Source organism: Serinus canaria, chromosome 6 (genome assembly GCF_022539315.1).
Source record: "Serinus canaria isolate serCan28SL12 chromosome 6, serCan2020, whole genome shotgun sequence".
Lineage (NCBI taxonomy): Eukaryota > Metazoa > Chordata > Aves > Passeriformes > Fringillidae > Serinus > Serinus canaria.
The window spans coordinates 15,698,556-15,722,575 of record NC_066320.1 but is presented as its reverse complement, the minus strand read 5'-3'; the positions used below and the strand labels follow the sequence as shown (position 1 = coordinate 15,722,575).

At 45.5% G+C, this 24,020-nt stretch overlaps 1 protein-coding gene across 9 annotated transcripts in view; it reads left to right on the top strand.

Moving 5' to 3' along the window:
* Positions 1-24,020, top strand: part of TLL2 (tolloid like 2) — an 84,847-nt gene that overhangs the window by 26,777 nt on the left and 34,050 nt on the right. For 3 of the 9 annotated variants that reach the window (XM_030241161.2, XM_050976200.1, XM_050976205.1), the window contains 6 exons: positions 3,328-3,438; positions 19,180-19,251; positions 21,772-21,942; positions 22,725-22,842; positions 23,239-23,417; positions 23,716-23,821. In XM_030241161.2, coding sequence (XP_030097021.2) covers positions 3,328-3,438; positions 19,180-19,251; positions 21,772-21,942; positions 22,725-22,842; positions 23,239-23,417; positions 23,716-23,821 — 757 coding nt within the window. Of the gene's footprint in view, positions 1-3,327; positions 3,439-19,179; positions 19,281-21,099; positions 21,208-21,698; positions 21,943-22,724; positions 22,843-23,238; positions 23,418-23,715; positions 23,835-24,020 lie in introns of those variants that run through there. The other 6 variants (XM_050976202.1, XM_050976203.1, XM_050976204.1 and 3 more) reach the window with 6 other exon arrangements.

Here is a 24,020-nt window from a genome sequence, read left to right as displayed (position 1 = left end):
TTGTGCTGTCACACTGCTGGGGACACCCCAGAATGTTACTGTGGAAAATGAGGACTGTGAAGATATCGATGGTTTTGGGCTCTGGCTGTGGGGGAGACACCTGGAAAAGCTGTTGAGCCTGTCCTCTGCCCAGAAGGAAGTGTTCTCCTTCCCAGTGCCACCTGTCTTGCTTGCCTGGTGTCATGGCACCCTGTGCTCAGCACAGGATTCAGATGTCAGCATGTGGACTGTTTTCCTGTGGGAGAAATGTGCTGAGAATGCAGACAGCTTGCCAGGCTGCTTTTTTCATTTTGGAGCTGAATTTGTTTGTTTAACCCAGCCATCCTTCCCCTTTGCCCAGGAAAGAGCTGCTCTCTGGTTGCATGTGCTGGGGGGTGGTGAGGTTCAGCATTCAGGGGGTTGGTGCAGGTTACCAATCCAGTAGGGGAGCAAAGTCTCTCATGTTGGCTCCAGCAAGCTCAGTAAGAGCTGCTCTGTTCTTACTATCTAGAGGGATTAATGCATTTTCTCAAAGAAAAGCTGGCATGCTGTTGCACTGTGTGTTTAGAGTTTGCACCTGGGTGTACACTGCAGAACTCTGCCAAGAGAAACTCTGCTTTCCAAGCTTGTTAGCCTGCTGTTTGGAGATTTATATTTTTTGTTTGTTTCTTTTTTTTTTTTTTTTAATTGGAAATCCTCCCACATTAAATTAAAATTGAGAACTCAGTAAAAGAAACCAGAAGGGATGGTTTCAGATGCTTTGTTTGCCAGCAGTCTCTGAACTTGTGACCCTTTAAAATAAAGTGCTTGGGCTTTCCTGTGGGACAGCTCCCTCTGGGTGGAGGCAGGCTTTCAGGCTTGCATGTCTTTGGGAAGGGGCCTTTGATGGCACAGGAGAAGTTGCAGTGTAGCACTCTCAGCTGGGACATCCAGCAAGGAAAATTGTTCAGCTGGCTGGGGACTGGGATAAATCATGGTTCCCCTGGAGCACACTGGGACTGCAGAGAGCTGGGAATAAATCCTAGGGAAATTCTGCTTTTGTAGTGGGCTATCTTTCAGGATGATGCATTACTCTGTAACAGAAAGAGATCCCTTTGCTAGAACTGGGAGTAAACTGCTGCCTTCCATTGGGAAGGAAAACATAACAATTCCCTAGGTGTAAATCCAGGCTGCAGGCTTCCCCTGAAAGCTGTGTTTTGGATGGGCTGCCTTAGCCTGAGAAACAGACTGTGTGGGGCTAGGACAAGAGCCACTGAGCCCAGGGTGGTGGCCATGAGCTGGGACAGTAGGTTTGACAGGAGGGTAGGGAATGCTGGTGGCAGGTGGCCAATACAGCAGTGACTTCCCAAACGTGGCTGGGGAGGTGATGGGATGGCAATGGGATGGCAATGGGATGGCAATGGGGTGGCAATGGGATGGCAATGGGATGCCATTTGCACCCCTGCCTCTCAACTTCCACATTGTTCCGGGCAAGTAATTTCTGTGATGGATAAAATACCTTCTCCTCAAACTGCAGTCACAGGAACCTCTCACTGCTTTCTTCCACTTCCACTTTCATCCCAATCTGCTTGGGATGTTTGGCTGTTCTGGTAGACTTGTTACCTGGGGGAGATCTGCCGGTATTTTGTGTTCTTCTCTGTTCTGAGTGACAGCTTGGATTGCCCAGAAGCTGGGGAGAGCCTGAGTTCTGTGTTTGTGTAACAAATGGAGGGTCTACCCTAGTTATTGATGATGTTAGTCTGTTATAGATTTGCCTGCATTAGCTATGTCCTCTTCTGGAACTGGGTTTTGGTAGCAATTTTAAGGAGACCCCAAAAAGCTGGAACCTGCCTCTCTTGAGGCTGCCCCAGCCAGGTAGACAGAGGAGACAGCTTTGTCTCAGGGAAAGGGAGAAGCAGTGGAGTCACCCTCTGCTCGTGCCAGGGCTCTGCTGCTTGTAGCAGGCAGGAGCAAGCAAAGATTTCTTTCCATGCCCACGTCCCAGACCAGTGACACTGGCAAATACTGTTGTACTGACTGAGGTGCTGGGATGCAGAATAGAGGAATGAAGTCCCTCATCAGCACCAGTGCCATGTTGTGTCAGAGAAAACTCTGAGTTAACCTTTCTTAATTCAGTTGCCACAGATCTGATTGCCAGTTTCTGAGATTCAGGCAAAGGTCCGTGTTCCATTTGGTCTTGGCAGTAAAGGTGAGATGATTGGTAAAGCACATTGGTTCTATGTGCCTAACATGCTTTGATCAGTTATGTTCCTAGTGTAGCAATGGGATGCTTTTTCCCCTCAAGTAATGTTAATGTTGACTTAACAAGAGAAGTAAAAAGAAATTTCATCAAATCTGGTCATTGTTGCAGACAGTGCCTTAGTATTGTTCCTTGTCTGTCTGACTGAGTTCTCTTCAACTATACCATCAATTAACTTGCTCTGTTTTTTCTAATTTTTCATCAGCCTATACAGGCTTCTTGTGTGAGTTTTAAGAGCTCTGTTGATAATCTGGTTATCTCTGAAAGATCCGCTAGGCTTGGTCAACAGCCTCATTGCCTATGTTTATTTTGTTCAAAATCTCAAAATGGTTCCTATTGGTACTGTGCAGCATCAACTCAGCCAGGATACTCCAGGGGTGTAATTTTTTCCACTCAAATGATTTCTAGTCCATTTCTCTGAGCTGTGAATGTCAAATGATCTGTTTGTTTACCTTATTTTGCTGCCTTCTGACTGAAATTCCAAGATTTTTACAAAATTGAAAACTCTGCAAACTTAAATCTAGGGAACTAATCCACAAGGGGACAAATAACTGGTGTTTCTCTAGCTAAGTGGAAATGGTAGGCTGGCTCTCAAGTTGGATTGGGACCAGTGCATTGTGTCTGGGTGTGTGAGATCCTGAAGCCTGTAGCCTTTAGATATACACTGCTGAGCTCGAGTGCTTCACTGCTGTTCTCCAGTCTTACACACACTGTTCACCTGGGGATGGTGCAGTGCAGCGTCTCAGTAAGGATCTGAGCTGTGACTTACCTAGTTCCTTCACAGGAAAGAGGACAGTGCTGGTGGTTGCCTCCTTCAGGCTTTAATGAGGAGTGAACACCACCTCGTTGAGAGTCACACCTGTGTGAGTGAGTGGCACAAGGAATCCCAGGTAATCATCTCATTTTGGTGGATCTGTGTGGGATTTAGTGCATGTGCTCTCACTTGGCCTCCACTGATGTCCACTGTTGGTACTTCTAGAACTGCAGCAACCTTTGACCTTTCTCTGGTCCACAAAGTCATTGCCTTTGATGTGTGATACAAGCCAACTGGGAACTGTACCTTCCTTCCAAAATAAAAACTAAACTAACTGCACTTTGTTTCTCTCCAGCTGCCTTTTGGGGAGATATCGCTTTAGATGAAGATGATCTGAAGTTGTTTCAAGTAGACAGAACTGTTGACTTGACAAAGCACTCAGATGGCAACGCAAGGCACACTTCAGGTAAGGGCAGCCCTGGGGTGGGGATGCCTTCTTTCACCTGGTTTTGTCCTTAGGGAAGGGGGACTTCCATTTCCCTCGTGATGCTGTTCCCACAGGCAGGGTGGTGTGTGCAGAGCTTAGCTGTGGCACGGAGGATGGGATCCAGCTCAAACTTTGTTAAATAAAAATCAAGTCACATGTTGATGTGGCCAAATCCTGTCTTGTCTGAGGGATATTTTCAGATTTATAGCACTGATCTCTTTCTATGACGAAATACCTTTTTGCTGATTTGGAAGGAGATGTGTTTGAAGTTGGGCCACTCAGTTTGTTGGGAGTTCTGACTCTTCTTGTGCTCCTTTTTCTTTTGCTGTATGATCTTAATGGAATTTTTTCAGCTGTCTACCTAGTAAAACTCATTGCAGTAGTGCATCCAGACTGCCCTAGAAGTGATATTCTAATCAAAATAGGTTAACAATGGTGTTGATTTTCCGTAAAGTGTTTGCTCAGTTTGTTCCCCTGTGCAACTCTAATGTGTCCTCGGTCTCATGCCAGACCAAAGGTGTTTCTTACTCAGGACTCTGACTGGACTTCAGCTCCAACAGTCTCTGAAACACTGCATCTGATTCAGAGAGCTCCCCACAGTGTTTTTCCCTCTAGTTCACTTTATGCTGCAAGAGAGAAATTGCTGCAAGTCTGAGCTCTGAGAGGTACCAGAGGGACTGGAGACAAAGAAGGTCAGAACAAATTTCTGGTTTTCTTTGCTGTTCTGCCTCTAGGTTAGCAAGTAGGGTGAGAGGGTGTGTAGAGGCACAAATCACTGAAATTGTACGTTCACCTGACCGCTGTGCAACTCAGCTCATCTATCATTGAAAGCACTGGTGGCTGGTTCTCTTTCCTTGTAACTGCCTAGCTTTGGCTTCAGAGCATCTTAAGTACCATGTAGGTCTGGTTCTGGAGATGAGTGGTCCAGCTTCCTACTGGGATGAGTGTGAAAGATGGCACGTTCAAGACAGGCATATTTAATTGTCAGTGTAACTGAAATTCTGGGTAGAGAAGGGCTGTCCAGTTCTTCAGATTATGGACAGCTCCCTGGAGATGCCATTGTCCTGCATTGCCGTGTCACTTACCCTGTCAGGTTTTTGGCTCTCACACATTTTTAGGTGGTAGGTTATTAGGAGCAGAAGATAGATCAGAAAATGAGGACTAAGTGGGACAGGCAGCACTAGTCTCTTTCACATCCCTTTGTTGATTCCTGGAGTTAGATGAGGACATTACTGGGAAAGCAAAGTCAGATATGTTTGAATGTATCAGTTTTCTCTGGTAACTTTTTTAGTTGTCATGTCTAGCACATTTCTTTCACTTGGCACTGGTGCCAGACCTGTGCCATCTGGAAAGTGAACTGGGTTTTATAGCTCACATCTGTATCATTTCGTGCTGGCACGGGTCTCTTACAGCCATGGCTCATGTGGTGTGTTTGGACCAGTCTCTTCTTTGCACTTTTTACTGATACATCACGCCGTGCTTTGCCTTGGGTGAACACAGATGTCACCTCACTCACTTTCCCTTGTCCTCATCTCTAGTAAGTTTCATTTGTACCCCTGGGTGTGCAGCTGACAAATGGGTGGCCCTTGGGACTGTGATGCTTTCTGCAGGGCACACACGGAGTGACCTTCTCCGTGGTCACCTGCCCTGTGAGGTGCTCTTTGCATGGGCAGCAAGGATTGATTTTTCTCTTGTGAGGCTTGTTTGACACTCTTGTGAATTGTAAGAGGGTGGCCTACTTCAGCATGGTGGGGGATTGGGCTCCTTTTCTTCCCTGGGAGAAAATCCTACTCCCTGCTTTATTTCCAGTGGGAAGAATGCAACCTCTGTACAGAAACAGCCTAAGACCCTTCATGAATGGAAGCCCTTGAATGATAACATTGCAGAGTTGCCTAAAGCTGTTAATCGGATTAGCGGTATGGTGGAGGAAGTCCTTGGTACCTATATACAGACACCCAGGCTCTCCGTGCAGGGAGCTGCCCTTCTGACCATCTGGTAGCCCAGGCATTCTTCTTGCCCAGTGCTGTTCCCTTGTTCTCAAACAATGCTGTTCAGCTGGGAAGAGAAGGGAAAATTGTGCAGTTTGACACTGCTGGGCTCTTTGTAGGTGTGCACCCTAATAGGTGGTGTGGGGCATCTGCAGCTGTCAGGCTCTGCAGGAGGATTGAGGTTCCCGTGTACTTAGGAGTGATTGGACACGTGGTCCTCTGGATCCAGCATTGTACTGCTTGAGGGAAAGCTTTGCCTTGGCTGGAAAAGACAGAGACTGTCAGATGTTTCAAGTTTTCACCCTCTCCCAGTCATTGTCCAGAAAAGGGCTAGGTACTTCTCTGGGTCCTTGAGAGAGAGGGGCAGGGAATCAGAGAACTCTTTGGATTTTGCCATGGATCTCTGTCCTGATCTTAATTTCACAGCAGGAGTGTGCTTCAGGCATGTTTTCTCCATTAATTTCCTGCTTGCAGAAATGCCATGGTAATTTTTCAGAAACTAAATATTTGTGATCCTGCTTGAGAGGGAAATGCATTGAAGTTCAGTATTTCCAAGCATTTTCTCAGCAAATATTGGAGCTAGCGTTTTATTCCTAGTATCTGAAAGCAATGGACCAAATAGTATTGTCTCCTTGGTAAAGTCACAGAGCAGGATCATGGTTCCTTCCCTCTGAGGAATACTGGCTCAGAGCTCTCTGCCAATCCCCTCAAAAACTGCTCATGTGGATTTTAGGGGTGGCTGTCTCCTTGGTACCTTACTTCAGTGCTCCAGCAATGATGTTCATCTTTGGCTTTGTCTGGATTTCTCTGTGCAGTCTACCCAGATTCTTTTGTGTTAGTGGTCACATTGGGAATTGACATTACACAGAGAATTGCATCATTTGTGTTATGTACTTAAAGCCTTCTGGAGTGCAGTGTATGACCTGATGGTCCTTATTCCTGTGAGGAGTCTTATTTGCTCCAAAGGAACTTCCTTCCTAAAAGTTTATCAGGAAGAGTACAGGCAAAGCATCTGAAAACTGCAGTAGTTTTTCAATAGCATCTTGTGTGCAAACATCCTGCATTAGATTACGTTGTACGAGTGGAGTTTTCTTCAGGCCCTGTTGAGGGAAAGGCAGGCATGGTGGGGGTCTGTGGCTGAGTGGAACCCAGTTAATCCAAGTAGTTGTTAGAAGTCTGTTGATCTGCAGTGACTTGGTTAAAGCTCTGAGCTGTGTTAGTCGAGGCTATTTGCATGCAGTGCAGATTAACTGTGAGTGAATGCCAGGAGCTGTGCTCTACCGAGAGCTACCAGCTAGGTAATTTCTTGTCAAGACCCTTCCATGACTTCCCTGAAGGTTTTCTCCAAGGTGCTGTCCTCCAACCCAATTTTAAATTGTGATCATTACATGAGCTCTGGGCTCCTTTCCACAGGTCTCTCACCTCAGCTCTGTTTTACCTGAAACCTAGTTTTATTCTAATCAGTGATCTGGCAAAACAGCTGTTTAAAGTTGAACATTTTACCTTTCTTTGAGTTAAGATTTTTCTAATTTTCTAAACCAGAGATTTTTTTCCCCTCATTGGCTGTTCTCCATTGAGCCTAAGTCCTAAACTCTGAGACTTGCTTGTGATCTTATTGTTTGTTACTTTGTATTACAAGAAGTGTTGCAGACCAAACTATGTCCTCCATGTCACCTGCCCATCCTGCTATCACCATGTGTAATACCATATAAAATCTGCCAGACAAGGAATTTCTCCTCTTCCTTAAAAATGTTTTGCTGCTAGAAGGAGGGGCAAACAATGAGGCATATTGTTAAAATGCAGGTCTTAGCTGCCTCCCTATCTCTGTTTCCATGGGGTCAAGTTTAGATGTTTACTATGAAAATCAGATGTTCTCATGCAGTGGTGTTGAAATGGATTCCCTTAGGATTTGGACCTGTAGAGAGACTGTAATGGTTCAGAACATAATGAAGTGAATCTGTTGCCTGGAGATCTGCCAGTGAGAGCTATCTCAGCAAACCCATGCATCACCAACTCCTAATCACTTTGATGAAAGATTTTTCAAAAAATTTGCAGTTCTGAAAAGTTTCTTGTATTTTTTTAATGAAAATTGTTGCTTTGTGAATAGTTGCTAGTGAAAATATTTGCTTTTACAATATAATTTAGTTTAGAAGAAATCTGACTGAAAGCTTTGAGGATTCATCTGCTGCAGTGGGAAAAAAGGAGAATCCAGAGGCAGGCTTGGAAATTGCAGTGTCACCTCTCTTTTGGACCCAAATGAGTGCACTGGTGCAAGGTTCAGATTATCTGCTGAAGCATTAGGCACAGGGGAAGAAGGCCTTATTTCTTGCCATGCCTCTTACAGGAATGTGCCTGTTTAATACTAACTGGCTTGATTTAAGTTTTTATGGGCATTTTAGGGATTATGAGGACTTCTCTGATACATTACCCCTTTACCTGATTTTTGTATCATAGAGACAGTTTCTAGTTCTGAAAGGCACCTCTGTGAGTAAGAAGGGCAAGTTTGTCTCTTCAGGGTTTGGCAGCAGCAGAGCAGAAGCTGAGGGCACCTGGCTGCCCTCACTGATGCCACGCTGTGCTGGGCCTGCTGCTGAGAAGCTGACTCCACATCCCACTGTCGCCAAGAATGCTTTTCAAGAACAGCCCAAACAGGTTTTCTTTACCTCTCATCCCGAGAGGTTTTGAGGCTCATGGCTTGAAGGCCTTGATGAGCCTTTCACACTGCCACAAATGACTGGCAGAAGAAATTCAAAGAGCATCTTTTCTAGCTCAAGTAATGCTTCAGATAACAGTGCAGCTGGGAGAGGGATATATTTGCACCCAGGCTCTCTGCTGAGATCAGGGGACACAGAGACCGCTGTCAGTGACTGGAGGCTCTGACAGCAAATTCATGCAAGTAATTCTCTGACAAATGAGGCAGACAGGAGTTCTGCATTAGACCCTGTCTTAAGAGCAGGGACCTGGTTCATTGGCAGCAGCTCTGCTGTTCTTGAGTGTGCTGTGAAAATACAGGCAGCTGCTCTGCTGCCTCACCACATCTGCACATGGGCCTATCTGCAACAGGATGCTTTGCTTTTTCTTGTTTTAAGATGCTCATGGTCGCTGCCTCTGGTTGCATTCTTGAGGAAAGGCATTGGTTCCCCTGTAAGCTGGATTTACTTGCTGGACAGGTTGCTGGAGTGCAGCTCTCCTGCTGAGAGTTGTGCTACTTCAGGGTGGAGAGCAGGACTTCCCCAGTGGAATGCTCAAGGTACTGGTGGCAGGCACCAGCAGGGTTTCTGCTGTTTCACTTTGGGAGAGCTTCCTCAGTGAAGGGGCTGTGGCCAGTAGTGGTGCTGCACGTTACATCTGAGTCCTCTTGAATGCTACTCATATGTTTCTAGTGAAATTTAACTTAATGCAAAATATACATCTAGAAGACTGCAAAATCCAGGGATTTAGACCGTGACTAACTGAGATTCCAGGGAAGATCTGATTTATGGATTTGAAAGCATGACTGTTAAATTCAGCTGATTTGACCCATGCTTGCCACCTCAGCTGGTTTTCCCATTGTAACTCATATTTGGAGCTCTACTATAACATCCCTTGATTCAGGGTAGAAGAAGTGGACTTGAGCACTGCTGGATTTCACAGAACCACAGCATTTAGGGCTGCTTGGAGCCCAACTTTTAATTTGTTTAGGCTTAGAGCAAGGCTATGGGTTGTGCTAACTTAACCTGAGCTGTATTGGTCACAATTGGCCAGGAGCAATGCGAGTAACTATGTACGTGCTGTAACATAACCCACATCTGTGAACTCTCTGCAGGGGTCTGCTCTTTCCCTGGGAAATCTTTAGTGAAGGTTGCTTCCTCCTGAGTGAGTAGAGGAGCATCTTTGTTCCAGCAGACCTGTCTGAGGGCTCTGTCCAGCTGTCTGCATACCTCCTTTCAGTTTTCCACAACACGTGACATGCACTCTGGGGATGTCTCTTTGCAGTCCAGGCACATTTTTAACAGGAAAAGAGAAGCCTCAAGAGTGGAAAGGTAGGTGCCTAGAGCTGGCCTGATGCTGAGGTTTGGTTAGCTGTGCCAGATGATTTTCCTGTGACTACTCCAAATGTTTACCTCTGTGAGTCGATTCACTCAGGGGTTTTACCAGAGCAGACAGCCATGAAATGCATTTCCCACAGCTCTGTGGTTTGCTAAGGCAAAGCAGGAGCTCCCCTGTGGAGGAGCTGAGGAAGCCCTCTAGGGCCGAGAGTGTTCTTGTTTGCTCTGCTTTTCAGAGTCATCCCCTGTTCCAAATCTACCCTTCCATACAGTAAGCCAGTGATCTTCTCTTTGAAGAAAAGTAGATACTGTTGTTTTTTTCTCCCAGCTCAGAGCCTTACAGTCCTATTGCAACCTTCTCAAACTTGCCTGATTTTCTCCAGGGTAAAGATAACTGTCTAGAAACCCCATACCCTTATCTGGTAGACCTTCTAATTCCCTCTGTAGTTAAGACTCTTCCACTAGAAAATGCCTATCTCTAGGTTTGATATTTTCACACCAAATGCTTTTCTTTGTGGGTTTCTGAGTGCCAGCTTGAAGTCTTTTCTGGAAATTATTGAGAGGGATTTTTCTCATCTTAGGGATGCACTTTTTCTAGTCACAGGACTAGAATCTGCCAGTCTGGTGCATGGTGGTAGGAGAGGAGAGAAGGTCATCAAGTCAAGATGCCAGAGCATGGAGTGTGTAAATGTGCAAAGGGGACAAATCTCCCTTGAAAGGCTGGAGAAGAAGCCCTGAGTCAGGACAGTGGGGAAGTCAGATTGCTGGCCACATCTGCCTGTTCTCAGGGGCTGTCCAGTGCCTTCCTGTGCAGTGAGTGCTGCTTGAGACCTGCCTGAGTAGCAAGCAAGAAGAGGTGCTAGAGTCTTTACTCCTGCTGTCCCACCAACAGATAGGCAGGCTCTGATTTTCTTTCATCAAAGGTCTTTCCAGTATGGCATGTTGCTTTGCAACCAGGTGGGACTAGTGGGCTTGCAGTATTCCTTTTCACACTTGGCTGTGGTGTTCCAGACTTGTGACAAACAGAGGAATGAAATCTATCTCCCTTTTCCCTTTTCTTTGTGATGAAGGTTCTGCAGGGCAGGGTAAAGACAGTCCCGAGCAATAGGTGCTGAGTACACCTGGATGGGCAGAGCACAGCCTGAATGACACAGCCCTGTTACTTGCTCCACATTTCCTGTGGACTAAGATCTTCTTTTTCCTCTTGTCTAAGTTCCCAGTGGCAGGTGGTCACATGCTCCACAAAGTTTGTTTTGTAAATGAACTGTTCCCTGAAATCAAGTTTTCTGGATGGTGGCCTTCCACCTGTCAAAATAAGTGGTTTGATTTCTGCTGTGCAGTCAATGTTCAGCCTCACACAGTTTTATTTTAGTGGTTTTATGAGTGCTGCAATACTGCACAAATGAATCCATCCAAGCAATAAAGCTTTCTCCATTGTAACAAAAATCCCCAGCTATTTCAAACACTGCCACTTACTCATTCTTAGTGGAGACTTTAGTTGTGCTTATCTTGTGAGTCACAATTCATATGCTTCTTTCAGAAATCATCCAGGAAGGCGAGTAACTCAGTCTCACTCTTGTCAAATGCTGCACTTAAGAAACTAAATAACATGGATTTTGTTAATGAGCAATTAACATTATTTAAGCACCCGAAAACATCTGCAGAAGCTATCCATTGATGCCATGGTTGAAGCTGCTTCCAAACAGCTTCTTCTGATTCAGTGTGGTGCCACCATCAGCTCGGGGCATAGCTGCAGCTCTGGGCACAGCTGCTGCAGTGCTCCTGCACAGATGATGCCAAATCCCTGCTGCTCCGAACTTATCTATGCCAGGTTTTGGCTCCCAGCCCCACCATTTTCCTTATCTAAAAGGTCTCTTGGGCACATCTAAAGCACCTGGAAGTTGGTACTGGTTGGCACAATTAACCCTTTGAGGAGCTGGGAAAATCACAATGTAGGAACATTTATAACATCTGATTTCTGTTTGCAACTGTCGTGCTCTTGATCGCTCTTAATTAAATTTTCTTTTGCTCTCGTCTACAGCTGGTGTGTCACATTTGGAGGCTGTTGCTTTTACTGATGCCAGAAGAGTCTGAATGGTCTTTTGTATTTAAGTGGACGTTATTAAATAGTTTTATATTAATTAACTGTGATGAAGGGAGCACATGGGCAAATGTACTTGAGGAGATCAGTTTATCCATATGGAAATTACATTGAAAGTTAAATCCATTACCCTAATTGTAAAATTCGACAGTGCTTAGCCAGTAACTGTGGCATTGATGAAATCATGCATTTCTGCTTCAGAGCTGGGCAAATGCCTAATTTCCTTGAATCTTTGCTCAAATGAAAAATTGTATTTGCCTCAATTGCATAAGCTGCCTTGTCATTTCTGAGTCTTTTAGGCAAATGAGTTTGGAGGCAGAAACAGTCCATGAAAGAGTAGGGTCTAATATGCTCTGAGAGCAGTCATTGCAGGATGGTCACTCTGAAAGACTGGCTGGGCTGTCTTGACCCTCAGGCTCTCTACTTTCAAGCAGGAATCTGTGTCCACAAAATAAAAGTTGCTTACACTGGTCAGAAAAATGTCTGGAAGGTCAAGGGAACGATCAATTGTCAAAATGGCTTGTTGGACAATAGCAAGCAACAAATAAATTAGAAGTTGTAAACTGCTTGTGGTTGATTCTGAACAGAAAGGGGTTACATTTGTGGAATAAATGCGTTCACTTTGAGCCACTTGTTCAGGCTTAATTTGGAGACAAGGCTGATGCTTGTAGCTGCAGTGGACAAAACCCCTTTGCTGCAGCTCCCCTTTTCAAATGGTGAGGACAAAGTATTTATTCAGCTGTCAAGTGGGGAAAGAAAGCAAATTAGTTTTAGGCTGGAACACTGGACTGTGTTTGCTGTTGTATTTCTGAGGCCAGATGGTGACTTGGACAGCCCCAGGGAATGGGTAACAAGTTTCTCCAGGGCAAAGATCAGAAGCAAAAGGAAATATTCAGATTAAGTTGCAGTTCCACTTCCTAGAGAGAAAAAGGGAGTGTGAGATGCATCAGGCTGTGTTAGGGAGGGGATCAGCCACTCCTTTTCTTCACTTGTTGCTGTTGCTGAATCCTGGAGTCAGTTTGTGGTGGGGTGGGTTTGAGACCCCACTCCCCCTGCAAAGCACAGCTGTCCCTGGGAAGGACAGGGCAGCTCCCCCAGCACCCATGGGGCAGCAGGGAGAGGGAGGAAAGAGCCTCTGCCCTCAGTTCTCAGCTCCCCCTTGACTCTTCCAATGACAGCAAGGGATTTGGGCACCTCTTTCACCAGGGAGTCCGGGAAGACCTTGGAGAAGGAGATGGTCTAAGGTTACCTAACAGTGGCTACATTTGGCTCGTGCTCCCAAAGTGTTTTATGTCCCACTTGTCTGGCCACAGTGCTGGCTCCTGCCTCAGTTTCCCTGGTTTGGCAGTTGCTTTCAGGTGCTCTTTAAATGGGCTGTGGTGGAGTTGGTAGGTAACCAAGCAGATGAAGTGTCTCAGCTATATCTGCTTAGGCTGCTCAGCTGCCTGTTAAACATGGTTCAGGCTCCCAGGGCATGAGAAGGTACCAAAAACTCTCCAAGAAGGTCCAGGACTGTGAGTGTCTGAATGTCTAGGCAGCAAGAAAGGTCTCTCTAGTGGCACAAAACTTTCTTCAGGGAAAGAGTTTTAATTCCATTCAAACATAATTTAGCTTCCCATGGAAGTGTTTTCATTTTGAGTTATTTTTTATACAGTATAAACAAGGTGGGTTTAGGAATGGTGGGTTTTCCTCTTGATTAGGAATGCTGAAGGAGAGAAGTGGCCTGGCTGGGTTGCTGAGAGCAGCAGGCTCTCCCTGGAAGCCCCAGCTGGAGCAGGGCAGGGAGCTGCTGCAGGGCAGCACAGGGAATAGTGCATGGCTCTGTCTGGAGCAGCCTGGGCTGCGCTGAGGCTGAAGAAATTAGACTCTGCAGGTTAGAAGGAAAGGAATGTCAGCTGAGGGGGGCTGTCACGTTGATACTGTCTAGTAGGACAGCAATGGGTGAACCCAAGCCAGCTCCTACTGTTTCCTTTTTGCCTGCAAGTTCACTTTCCTTCTTCCTTTTCCTTTCTGTTTCCTTCCAAAAGAGAGACAGGGAGGGAAGGTGAATTTTGTGAATTGAGAGGAATGTAATAGTGAAGCAGACACCTGTTAGGAGTAGATCTTGATCCATCAGATTGACAAGAAATGAAGTGCAAGGGGATAGGGACAGTTGGTACTGTGCATTACTCAGTTTATATGCTGGGAGGGGAGAAATCTTACACCATGTGTGGGGACCTGGCTAAACAACAGACACTCACATGGCCAGGATACTCATGTGCCCACTTTTGTATTTCACCCTCACTTGCCTCAGTAGAAGCACTGTACTTGCAGGGCTCTTTGTCACTGCAAGAAACCAGTGAGATGACACAGGTTGTAGGTAACTTTTTTCTTTCTTTTATCTTTCATTTATCTGTCTTTTTACCCTAGGGAACAGAAGTGATTGTTACAGCCCACGAGAAAAGACCTCTTTCAGTCTCCTCAGTCCTTCCTTCTACCCAGAGTGTGTTGATCCCCTCAAGCATTACCTCTCAGTGGAGGGGTTGGGTCAGATTGTCTTCTTTCTTGCAATACCTTCTTTAAAACAAGATGCATCACAGTATAAAAGCAATGTTGCCACTTCCAGAAGAGCAGGCAGTATCTAGGGAAAATAGAGGGTGTTTGGGAATGGTGCTGCCTGCACTTCTGCTCTGCCTGCCATCCCACTCCAAATACAGCTGGCCAGCAGAAGAATAAGATTTTGGTCCATTAAGTGCTTTGCAGCTGATGTCTGGGGCAGCCCTAGGTTTGCTTAGCTGTGCTCACCTTCCTCCTCTTGTGAACTTCCCTGCACCAGCATTCACAGCTGATGTGGAGATGACACATCTGCCTGTCAAGCCTCTGGACCTTGGGACTCTCCTGAGTTATTGCAGCTAGTCAGCTTACTCTGAATAGGAAAAACAGATTCCTGCAGGGAATTTGGGGCTCAGAATTCTTCCTTTCTTTAATTTATTTTTCTTTAAGTAAATTGAGGGAGCTTCAGCTATTCCACTGACAGGAAATGCTGAAGGATATATCTCAAATCATTTGCTCAGATCTCCAGGGTACGGGGGTTTATGAAAGGTTTTTGCTATAGACTCTCCACCAGCTCTGGGAAACATCTGTTCTGCATTCTGAATGCATTTTCCCAGCAGAAATTGTTTTAATAAAATCATCACTTTTTCTGTGCTTAGAAAACCCAGTGAAATAGTTTTTTTCCTGTGCTAAACAGTTCTTGACCACTGGTTAATGAAGTTAAAAACTGCATGTTTGCATGGTTTGACTTAACCTCTTTTTCCAGGAGCTTCTCTGATGGTCATAATATGACAGAACTGACCAGAACTGAAACTCTAAAGAATGACTAGTGTTTAATGTTAACTGCACTACTTGATTTTTTTGGTGCTTCATTGCAGTCTCTGTTTGAAATCTCTAAGCCATGGCATGTGACTAGCCTGTATATTGAGTGAGACTATGGAAGCAGGGTGTTCTAACACATAAGGTAGGGGAGGTGAAGTCGTTAATAATTTTTCAAAAGTATTTTTTTTATCACAGTGTTGTGTCCCAGCTCTGAAATGGCCTTTTCTCCACAGTAAGATATATTAGAAAAAGTCTTGCTGCGGTTGGATTCACCTGAGAGCAAATAATTATGTTCACAGCCAAGTTACTCCCTGCTAAATCAGAAAAATTGGGAAATCTGTTCAAGTCCTCAGTGCTCACTGTGGACTCCTTTGTCCTCAGTAGAAGTGATGAGCATATGGGTGGTAGCTGTCTTCAAAGTTCAGCTGTGGAACCCTTTCCCTGTGTGAACAGCAACCAGGAAAGGGAAAGGAAAACTCTCTGAACATGAAAAGATTCTTCATTGGTCTGGAGAGGAAAAAGTATCCTGGCTTGGACCTGTTCTGAAAGTCATTTTGATTTTAGTGGGAACTTTTGCAATTTGAAAAAAAGGATGGCGTTGCAAGCTTCATCCCATCCAATTTCCTGTGTAAGAATATTCTGTGTTCTCACACTGAAATTTTTCAGACACCTACAGTTCCTATTGTCACTTGTTGGGTTTTAGACTAACATAATAGATAGGCATCATTTGAAAAGGAAGCTTGACTCAGGATAGACTGATGTTTCTTCTTTGCTTTCAGCTGGGTAACTCATCTTGCCTCAGAGTAGCATTTTCCAATGCAAGATGAAAGAGAGATGGTGCTAAAATGTTTTGGCAGTCAGTGGCCTCTCAAGCAGCTTTGAGATCTTAGGTGGACCCAATAGGAGGGTGGTAGGTATTTCTGGGCCAATTACATGCATTCTGATTCACCAGCAGGCTGTTTCACTGCTTTGCCTGGCTTTCCTCTTCATTTTTCAGACAAGAATCCCTTCATGGTCCCTAAACAAGTGGAAGAAGAACAGAAGCTTTAGTTGGCAAGAGATCTGATTGTCCCCTCCTTGGTGATTCAGACTACCTGGGCTTAAGCAAAAAAACCAAACCAGAACATGCACAGCAATAAATACCTGCAATCCTAAATTGCATCTTGTAGAAGGCACATTTTCAGATCTGATTTATTGCTACTTCTTCAAGTCCCACCCTCTCTTACTGGAAGTAAGGGTACTGAATGGAGTCTGCTTCCTGCCCTTCCTTCAGGCTGCACATCTTTTGCCTCTGCTAGTGGTGCAAGGGAACTACAAAAAGTATAGCTTTGGTGGCATGCTTTGTGCACTCTCTCTTAATATCTTGTTCTTTATTTTGGTTTCAGCTGAACAACTTGGACTTCATTTAACAAAATTGGATTTTCATTTTCCTCTCCTGGGGGAGTGGGAGAAACTACTTTCATCACAACAGTGCCCCAGCCTGCTGCTTTCTGCTTCACTGGACCCTTACTTACCACCTCAGGCTGCTTCTAGTTCCTGAAAACAATTTATACACCTGTTCTTCAGCCATGCTTGCAGACATGGTGGATTTATCACAGCTTTGTGGTTCTTCCAAGCTACTGGACATTTCCTTCAGTTAGCCAAGGTCCCTTGGCAGCACTGGTCTGTGAAAAACAGAAAAACAAATTGTTGTACAAGAGCACTGTAGGTAGAAGGTGAAATATTCCCCAGCCTGGGTAGAGAATCTCTTCTCTGTGTGTGCCAGGTCATGCACAGAAACTAAGTTACCTAGTCAGGGACTCCAGCAGTGTTCTGCTGGGGTTAAGTAGGACAAATTGTTAGGAAGAAGTGAATTGCAAAAATGTGGAGGTTAAGAGGGTTTAGGAGACCTAATACAGTTCTCTGCATGGAGACATGACCTAACAAATTCTGTATATTCACCAGATAAAACTCAGTCAGGCTGAAGAAGGGTGAGTGCTGGTCTAGCTCAGCAGTGGGTGGAGAGCAGTGAGGATGAAAGTGATCTTGGGGGGCTTGTTAACTGCTGGAAATCCATTAAGTCAATGCCATGTCTTTGTGGGATACCAACCCTGCTTTTATTGGCTTTCCACAGAGCACAATGTCACACTGGAAATCTCCCTTCTCCTCTTCAGTGTTTCCAATGAAAATGGGCTTCAGTACATACATGGGCATTTCGTGCTCTGGAACAGTAACACTGGAATGTGTTCTGCTTCTGGATGTGCAGAGTAGTCTGACAAAGGTACCACTTCAGGAATGTGTTGAGGGCACAGCAGAACCTACACATTATCTGCAACCTATGTGCAGCTGCTTCCAGATACAAGGTGCATTTCTTGGCTTCTTTATTTACTGTTAAAGGCCAATCACTTCTTCTGGGATCCTACATTAGCCCTCTCTTGGAAAGAATCAGAAGAGGACTAAAGGTCTGTCAAGTGACTTTAATTTTTGGGATATCTTTAGGCATCATGATGATAGGAAATGTCTGAAAACTCAAGTGAATCAGAAAAGGGTCTTCTAAAATGGTCGTGTTTGTTTCCAAGCACCCTTGTGGGACGCAAGGCTGTGGGTGCTCCCTGTCTGTGTGAGATTGGAGTTGGAAAATATCTGGTATATGTGCACCCCCATATCTGGCCTTTGTGTAGTGCTCTCCCTTTTCACGGGCTACTATAAGACAAAATATGCAAAGATGTTGTAGATTTCATTAGTCACACTAGTTTATTCAAACCTCTTCTTTGCATAAGAAACCAAGGCCTGTGCTGATCTCTGGGAAAGAATGTGCTCAGAGCTTGGAAAAGCCGTGTGCTCGAACGGCACCGCGGCACGGCAGAGGTCAGCGGCTCGGGCACAGCAGAGGGGCCGGCTCCAGGGTTTGGTGCCATCATTTGCAATTCAATCCCATGCAGCTCCCTCTTAGGAGAACAATTCACTAAATGCAGAGTTGTTCTTTTTCCCTAATTCACCATATAATTCACCTCCGAAGTTCAATTAAGAAGCAATCTGTTTGTGACTGGAAGCAAGCTGCATTTATTTAGAAATACAAAATTATCCTTTGCCTCGGCAAAGACTGCATGCCTTAATAATTCTGGTGATGAATGGCTAGTTGGGGTTTCCTTTAAATGGAATGAGATATTGTGTGAAGAGTAGCATACTTTGCAGAGGTGGGGGTGGGAGAAGTCCTGGGGATGTAAAACTGAGGAGAGGAACTTTTGTTGAGCTCGGGCTTAAGGAAGTGACGAGGACTGGGCATGAAAGAAAACAAAGGGAAATCTTAGGATGGGACATTGAAGCTGGAAAAGAGTGATAGAGTTCAGAGCAATCCATCTTGTTGAATCAGGCCTGTTCCTGTTCACACATCTAATGGCTTTTGTCCAGCCAAGCTCTGTTAAACTATGGCACTTCCTTTGGAAGACAAACCCCTGATTTACTGTGTCTCTTGGACCAGGAAGCTCTAACCTATAGCCAGCTGAAAGTCTGGGTATTTTATTTTCTTCTGAATTGTTTTGTAACTATCTTTCATCATAATTTTCCTGATACTCATATCAGTTATAGTAGTATAATTTTGGAGATTTGTTACCATCTTCTCAGTCCTTCTCCAGGTTGCCAGAGATATCCCTTTTCCCTGTCCTTGCCCTGTTGGACGGGCTGCAGAAGGATTTGCTAGAAGCCAGCTCCAGAGGAAAGGAGAGTTTTCCAGCTGGCAAAGCAAGACTCCTTCAGTGACTTCAGCTGGAAGATGTCCAGCTGTCTTGAAAGTGAGACATCCCTCTTGCAAGTGTCCACGCTGCATCCAGCAGTGCTGTATGGCCAACAATGTATTCTTTTCTGCATGTGGTGGTTTGCCATGCTCTTCATGCTTAATCTTGCCACCAAGACTACAGAAACTTGCTCTTGCAATCCCTCTACAGAGATCAGCTCATTCAGCTTCTGCTCTCATTAAATCTCCATGAAATTAGCTTTCCCTAGAAGAGACTTTCTGCTTATTCAGCATATGGAGAAACTTAGGCATGATATGGTAATGAGTTGCAAAGTGTCACTGTAGGCTAGGAACAAATCTAGGAAAACTGTCTAGCTTTATCAAGGGTTTAGTTTCTGCTCCCTGAACAGGGAAAGCAGACAGTTTCTGTGGCCAGCAGACCCCCAGCTGGCATTACTGATAGCTGCTGTCCTTTCCACATCAGAGCTCTGCCAGCCAGCTCACCAGAATGAGTCTCTGCTTTTTTTTCCTTTGCAGGAGGCCTGGGAGAAGAGGTGTCAAGTGAAAATGCCACTTCAACCAACCACAGTGACAAAGCAGTTAAAAAGGGTAATGTGGTACCCCACCCAGACCTTTGGGTATCTTTTATTTACTTTTTTTACCCTCTGTAAAAACATATTTTTGTACTGTTTTGTACATGTGTGTGCTCCTGTGCCTGGGAGATCAGCCCTGCCCAGGCATTCTTTGCTGTTGGTGAACTCCCTGCAGGGGTGGGTTTGCCTTTTATAATGTGGTGGGTTGACCCCAGCCAGAAGCCAAGCACCCAGTCACTATTCCCTTCCTCCAGCAGGAGAGGTGAGAACGCAGGAAAAGCAAGAGTGGGAAAACCCATTGGTTGAGATAAAGACAGTTTAATAAGTGGATGAATGGGACAAAATAAACAAAGTGATATAGAGGCAGCAGCTCACCCTCACCCACAAGCAGCCCCTGCTAGAAGAATGTGTCAGGCCTCTCCGGGGAGGAGAAATTTAACAAATTTCAGCTGTGAAAGGCAGAAAAGTACCTATTAAGGAGCAGTCAAGAGCTGTTGCAGGACTGGTGAGGAGAAGTTGCCCAAGAGTGTGTGTTGCTGGCACGGAATGGAAGCATTGTGGCACACAAGTGTGGACCCAGAGTGCCCTGTGCAGAGCTGCTGCTGCACCAGGCACAGGAGAGCCCTGGGCAGACACCTCCTCACTTGGGTTTGCTATCAGGAGCTGTCCGTGTGCAATTCCACAGAGATTTTGGGCAGGCACAGGAGCAGTTTGTGAATAGAAGACAAGACTACTTCTATCTTGAGACCCTCTCACTTCTTCTACCTGTGGCCCTTTTAAGGCCAATGTTTGTGCTGGTGCCTGGTACCAGCAGTACCAGGTGTATGCAGGAGGATGGTTCTTGCTTTTTTTGGGAGAACCCCCAACCTCAGAGCATCTGCCTTCCAGGATCCAGCAGCTGGCTTGGGGATGGGGCAGCTTCTGAAATGGCAGGAAGGTGCTTAGGAGTAAGAAGAACAAAAGGCAAATTCCCGTTTTTGTCCTGCAGCTCAGAGCAAGGTCTTCAGCAGGAAGGGCTTGACCTGGTGAAGCAGGAGGGAGGGTTTAAAGTTCATTCTTTTCATTCCCTTACACTGCCTGGATTTCCTTCCCATTGTACTGATCCCCTCAGCCTTTGCAGTAGTGGTTTGCTTACTGGTGCTTCAGCTGGAGGGATGAATGGGGAAAGAGGCTCTCAGCAGCCCCCCTGGTCACTAAGAGGAAGGTCTTAGCAGGACCTGTGCTTTTTAATAAGCCAGCATCCCATGTCTCTGACTTGAAAAGCAAAGCTGTGGCCAGTCTTGCTGATTTACATACAAATTGCCATCCTCTTGGGCTTCACAGCACTCTGCTGGTGAGCCACCGTCAGTAGTGCTGCTCCTCAGAGTGACAAAGATGTTCACTTTGGTGTGACCCTTTAGGCCAGCACTCTCTGAAGGCATAGCAACCCCTGCACTCTGTTATTCCTTTGCCCGAGTACAGCTGATGAGTTGGCTGTGCAGCACAGGGAGCTTATCTAAGTGGTGTCTGCACACAGAGGTTTGTAAAGCTCATATGGACTGTGGCTGCTTTGAGGGTTTGAGTTGCCCTTGGCACCTCAGTTAGGGGATGAACAGCCAGGAAGCTTTGAGTAAAGGAGTTTTTGAGTAGAAGTGCCAGCACATTAAAAGTGCAGCTCATGTAGGCATAACCAGTATCTGAGCAGAGCTGCAGCAGCACAAATGCAGGGCAAGGGACAGGGTCTGCCCAGAAGCCTGTATGAATCCTCTTGCAGATTTCAAGGCCAGTGATGAACATAGCACAGCCAGGGCTCCCGTACCCTTTGTAACAAGAAATGTGTTCTGCTTTCCCTTTTGTATTTTTGCTCCTTTTCATTAAAATGAAGAGATTCAGCATGGATGGAGATCTGCACTTCTGTTTTTCCCATCCTGAGCATCCCTCCTCCAACAGAGACCATCCAATCTTTATAGATTTCCAAACCACCCAAGATCTGGTATGTGAAACCAAAGTAATACTTTTCAGCCTTGAGTACAGATTTCAGAGTTAGGATTCTGTCACCTTCTTCCAAGGCCAACTCAAATGAGCTGTTGGTGCTGTGAAGCTATTCCTAATAGAACAAACCATTCTCTGCAGATGAGGATAGGTAGGGCACGTTGAGAATATACAGTGACATCAGGTAGGGCAAGTTGAGAATATGCAGTGACATCTAGGCTTGATTCCCACCTTCTGTTCCCCTTGAGTACCGTGTCCCCATCTGTGAAGTTGTTGTTGCAGAGAGGGAGTGGCTAGAGACAGGGACGGATGTGCTTTGGCATCCTAATGGGAGAACACCTTTGGCATGGTGTGTGTGGAGGCTCCAAAACAAGAAGGGACAGTTTTCTAGAGATTAGCAGTCTGAAAATCCCCAAAATATCTCTGCCAAATCTGGCTATGACCTCTGGTTTGGTTTAACACCTTGCTTTCTCTTTTTATCTTTTTCTGAAGCTCCAGGGTATTGCCTGAGGGCTGCAGGTGGAACTAAAGAGGATTTAAACAGTGTTGCCACTCTGTCTTGCAGACGGCAGGCAGAACACAACGCTTGCAAGGAGCCCGAGGAGGAAGGAATACAAAGATGAGTCAGGGATGGATGCACACTCCTCTGCCAGAGTGCGCAGGGCAACCACGGCCAGGGCTGAGAGGATCTGGCCAGGGGGGGTCATCCCCTATGTGATCGGAGGAAATTTCACTGGTCAGTAGTGAAAACACTGCTTTCTGTTTGCCATGGGTTTGTGTCTCACACTGTGCAGGAAATCTCTGGAGCAGAGTTCTGCCACAAAAGACTCAGATCCTTGGGAATCTGTCTGCTGAGGTAGGGTGGGCATGTCATTGCACAAGGAGTTGTGCACTGTGGAAGCCTGAAGCTGAGGTGTGCTCTGAGATGGTTCTTCTCTCGGAGTCCAAGAAATACTTGAGCGACTGAGTTACTTTTCTTTAGAGGCCAGCACCTGTGAGCTGTGCTTGCCCCCTGTTTTTCCAAAAGAGAACTCTCTCTGCTGTTGGAAGAGCAGGAGCAGAAGTACTCTGGGTTCCTGACAATAGGTTTGCCTTAGTTTTGAGGAGCATCTATAGCACTCATGAGATTGCTGGGTCTTGAAAGATGGGCATGGTCATTACTTGATGTCATGAGAGCAAATCTGGCACACCACTTAGTAGCTGGTGTTCAGATCAGACCACAGCTAAAATGGCCTGTACCTAGAAAGGTGGCCTGTTTTATATTCACAAATATTGGTGTGCTTAATCTGTAAAGTTTTCTACCTGTTTAATTAGAGCAGTAAATTCATCAGGCACAAGGAGAGAAAAGATGATACAGGAAGGTAATGCTGTAGCTGGAAGTGGGCCCCAGAGTCCAAGAGGTGTCTACAGTATAAGATTGATTGAAAGGTTGACTGTTCCCATATCTAGATGAAATCTGTTAGAGATTTTCCTGAAAGCCAGGCCTTCACTGTTTGCTCCTCTTGGTTTCTTTTCCAGGAACCCAAAGAGCTATCTTTAAGCAAGCAATGAGGCACTGGGAGAAGCACACTTGTGTGACCTTTGTGGAGAGAACTGATGAAGAGAGCTTCATTGTGTTCACGTACAGAACCTGTGGGTAAGTGATGCCCACGTTCCCTGCAGCTCTCTAGTGCACACAGCGCTTTCAGTCACACGGGGCTTTGTGAGTCCAGCCCAGAACAGACCAGTGGAGAATCTGACACCGAGATGCAGCTGGTCACTTTCAGTGAGGATTGCTAGGATAGTTTAGCATTTGCTCAGAAGGTGCTAAGCCTTTCTGGATTCTTTCTTCCCGGGATAACACTGAACATGTGCATGTTTATAAATACACACTTTTTTCTTTATGTTTTCTTTGTACTTGCATGTAAGTACATATAGTGTGTGCACCTGCTGGCCTGTCCTGAACCCTGCCAGATGCCATGTTCTGTTCCTATGTTTTAGAGTTCCTCAAGTCACTGATGTGCTGCATGGGTTTGTGGGTTTTCTTTTCCAGGTGTTGCTCCTACGTGGGTCGCCGAGGAGGGGGCCCTCAGGCAATATCCATCGGAAAGAACTGTGACAAGTTTGGTATTGTGGCTCATGAGCTGGGTCATGTGGTGGGTTTCTGGCATGAGCACACACGGCCTGACAGGGACCAGCATGTCACTATCATCAGAGAGAACATACAGCAAGGTAAAATCACACTTCAGGTTATTCCACCTGGCTTTTGGCTGGGTAGAAACCTTTCTTGCTACACTTGTGGAAAATGCTGGTGGTCTGAGGGTTGGGAATAGAGAAGAAATATTGCTGTAGACTAAGGGTCAAAATAGCTATATGAATAGAAATTTTGGATGTCCAGCTGGAATTGTTGAAACACAGGAGCATATCCATTTCATTCTAGGCTCCCACAGGTAAAAGCCTTTTCTTTTTTTTTTTTTTTTTAATTCTCTAAGAGTGGTTTGTTTCTTTTCCTTTTTGTTTGTCATCACAGGTCAGGAGTACAACTTTTTAAAGATGGAAGCTGGGGAAGTGAACTCACTTGGAGAGACCTATGACTTTGACAGCATTATGCACTATGCTAGGAACACGTTCTCCAGGTGATAATTCAAGGTTACATGTCCTTAGGACCATTTTTGGTAGTTGTGGTTAGCTCTGTGGGATATATAGAGCCTAGAAGGAGACCTCTGATCTATTGCTGCATTGCAAGGCTCAAAAAATATTTGAAGAAGCAAGGTGGGGGTAGTATGGTGGACTCCTGCTTTCCCCGTTCCGCTGTATTTGTTCAGTAATAATACT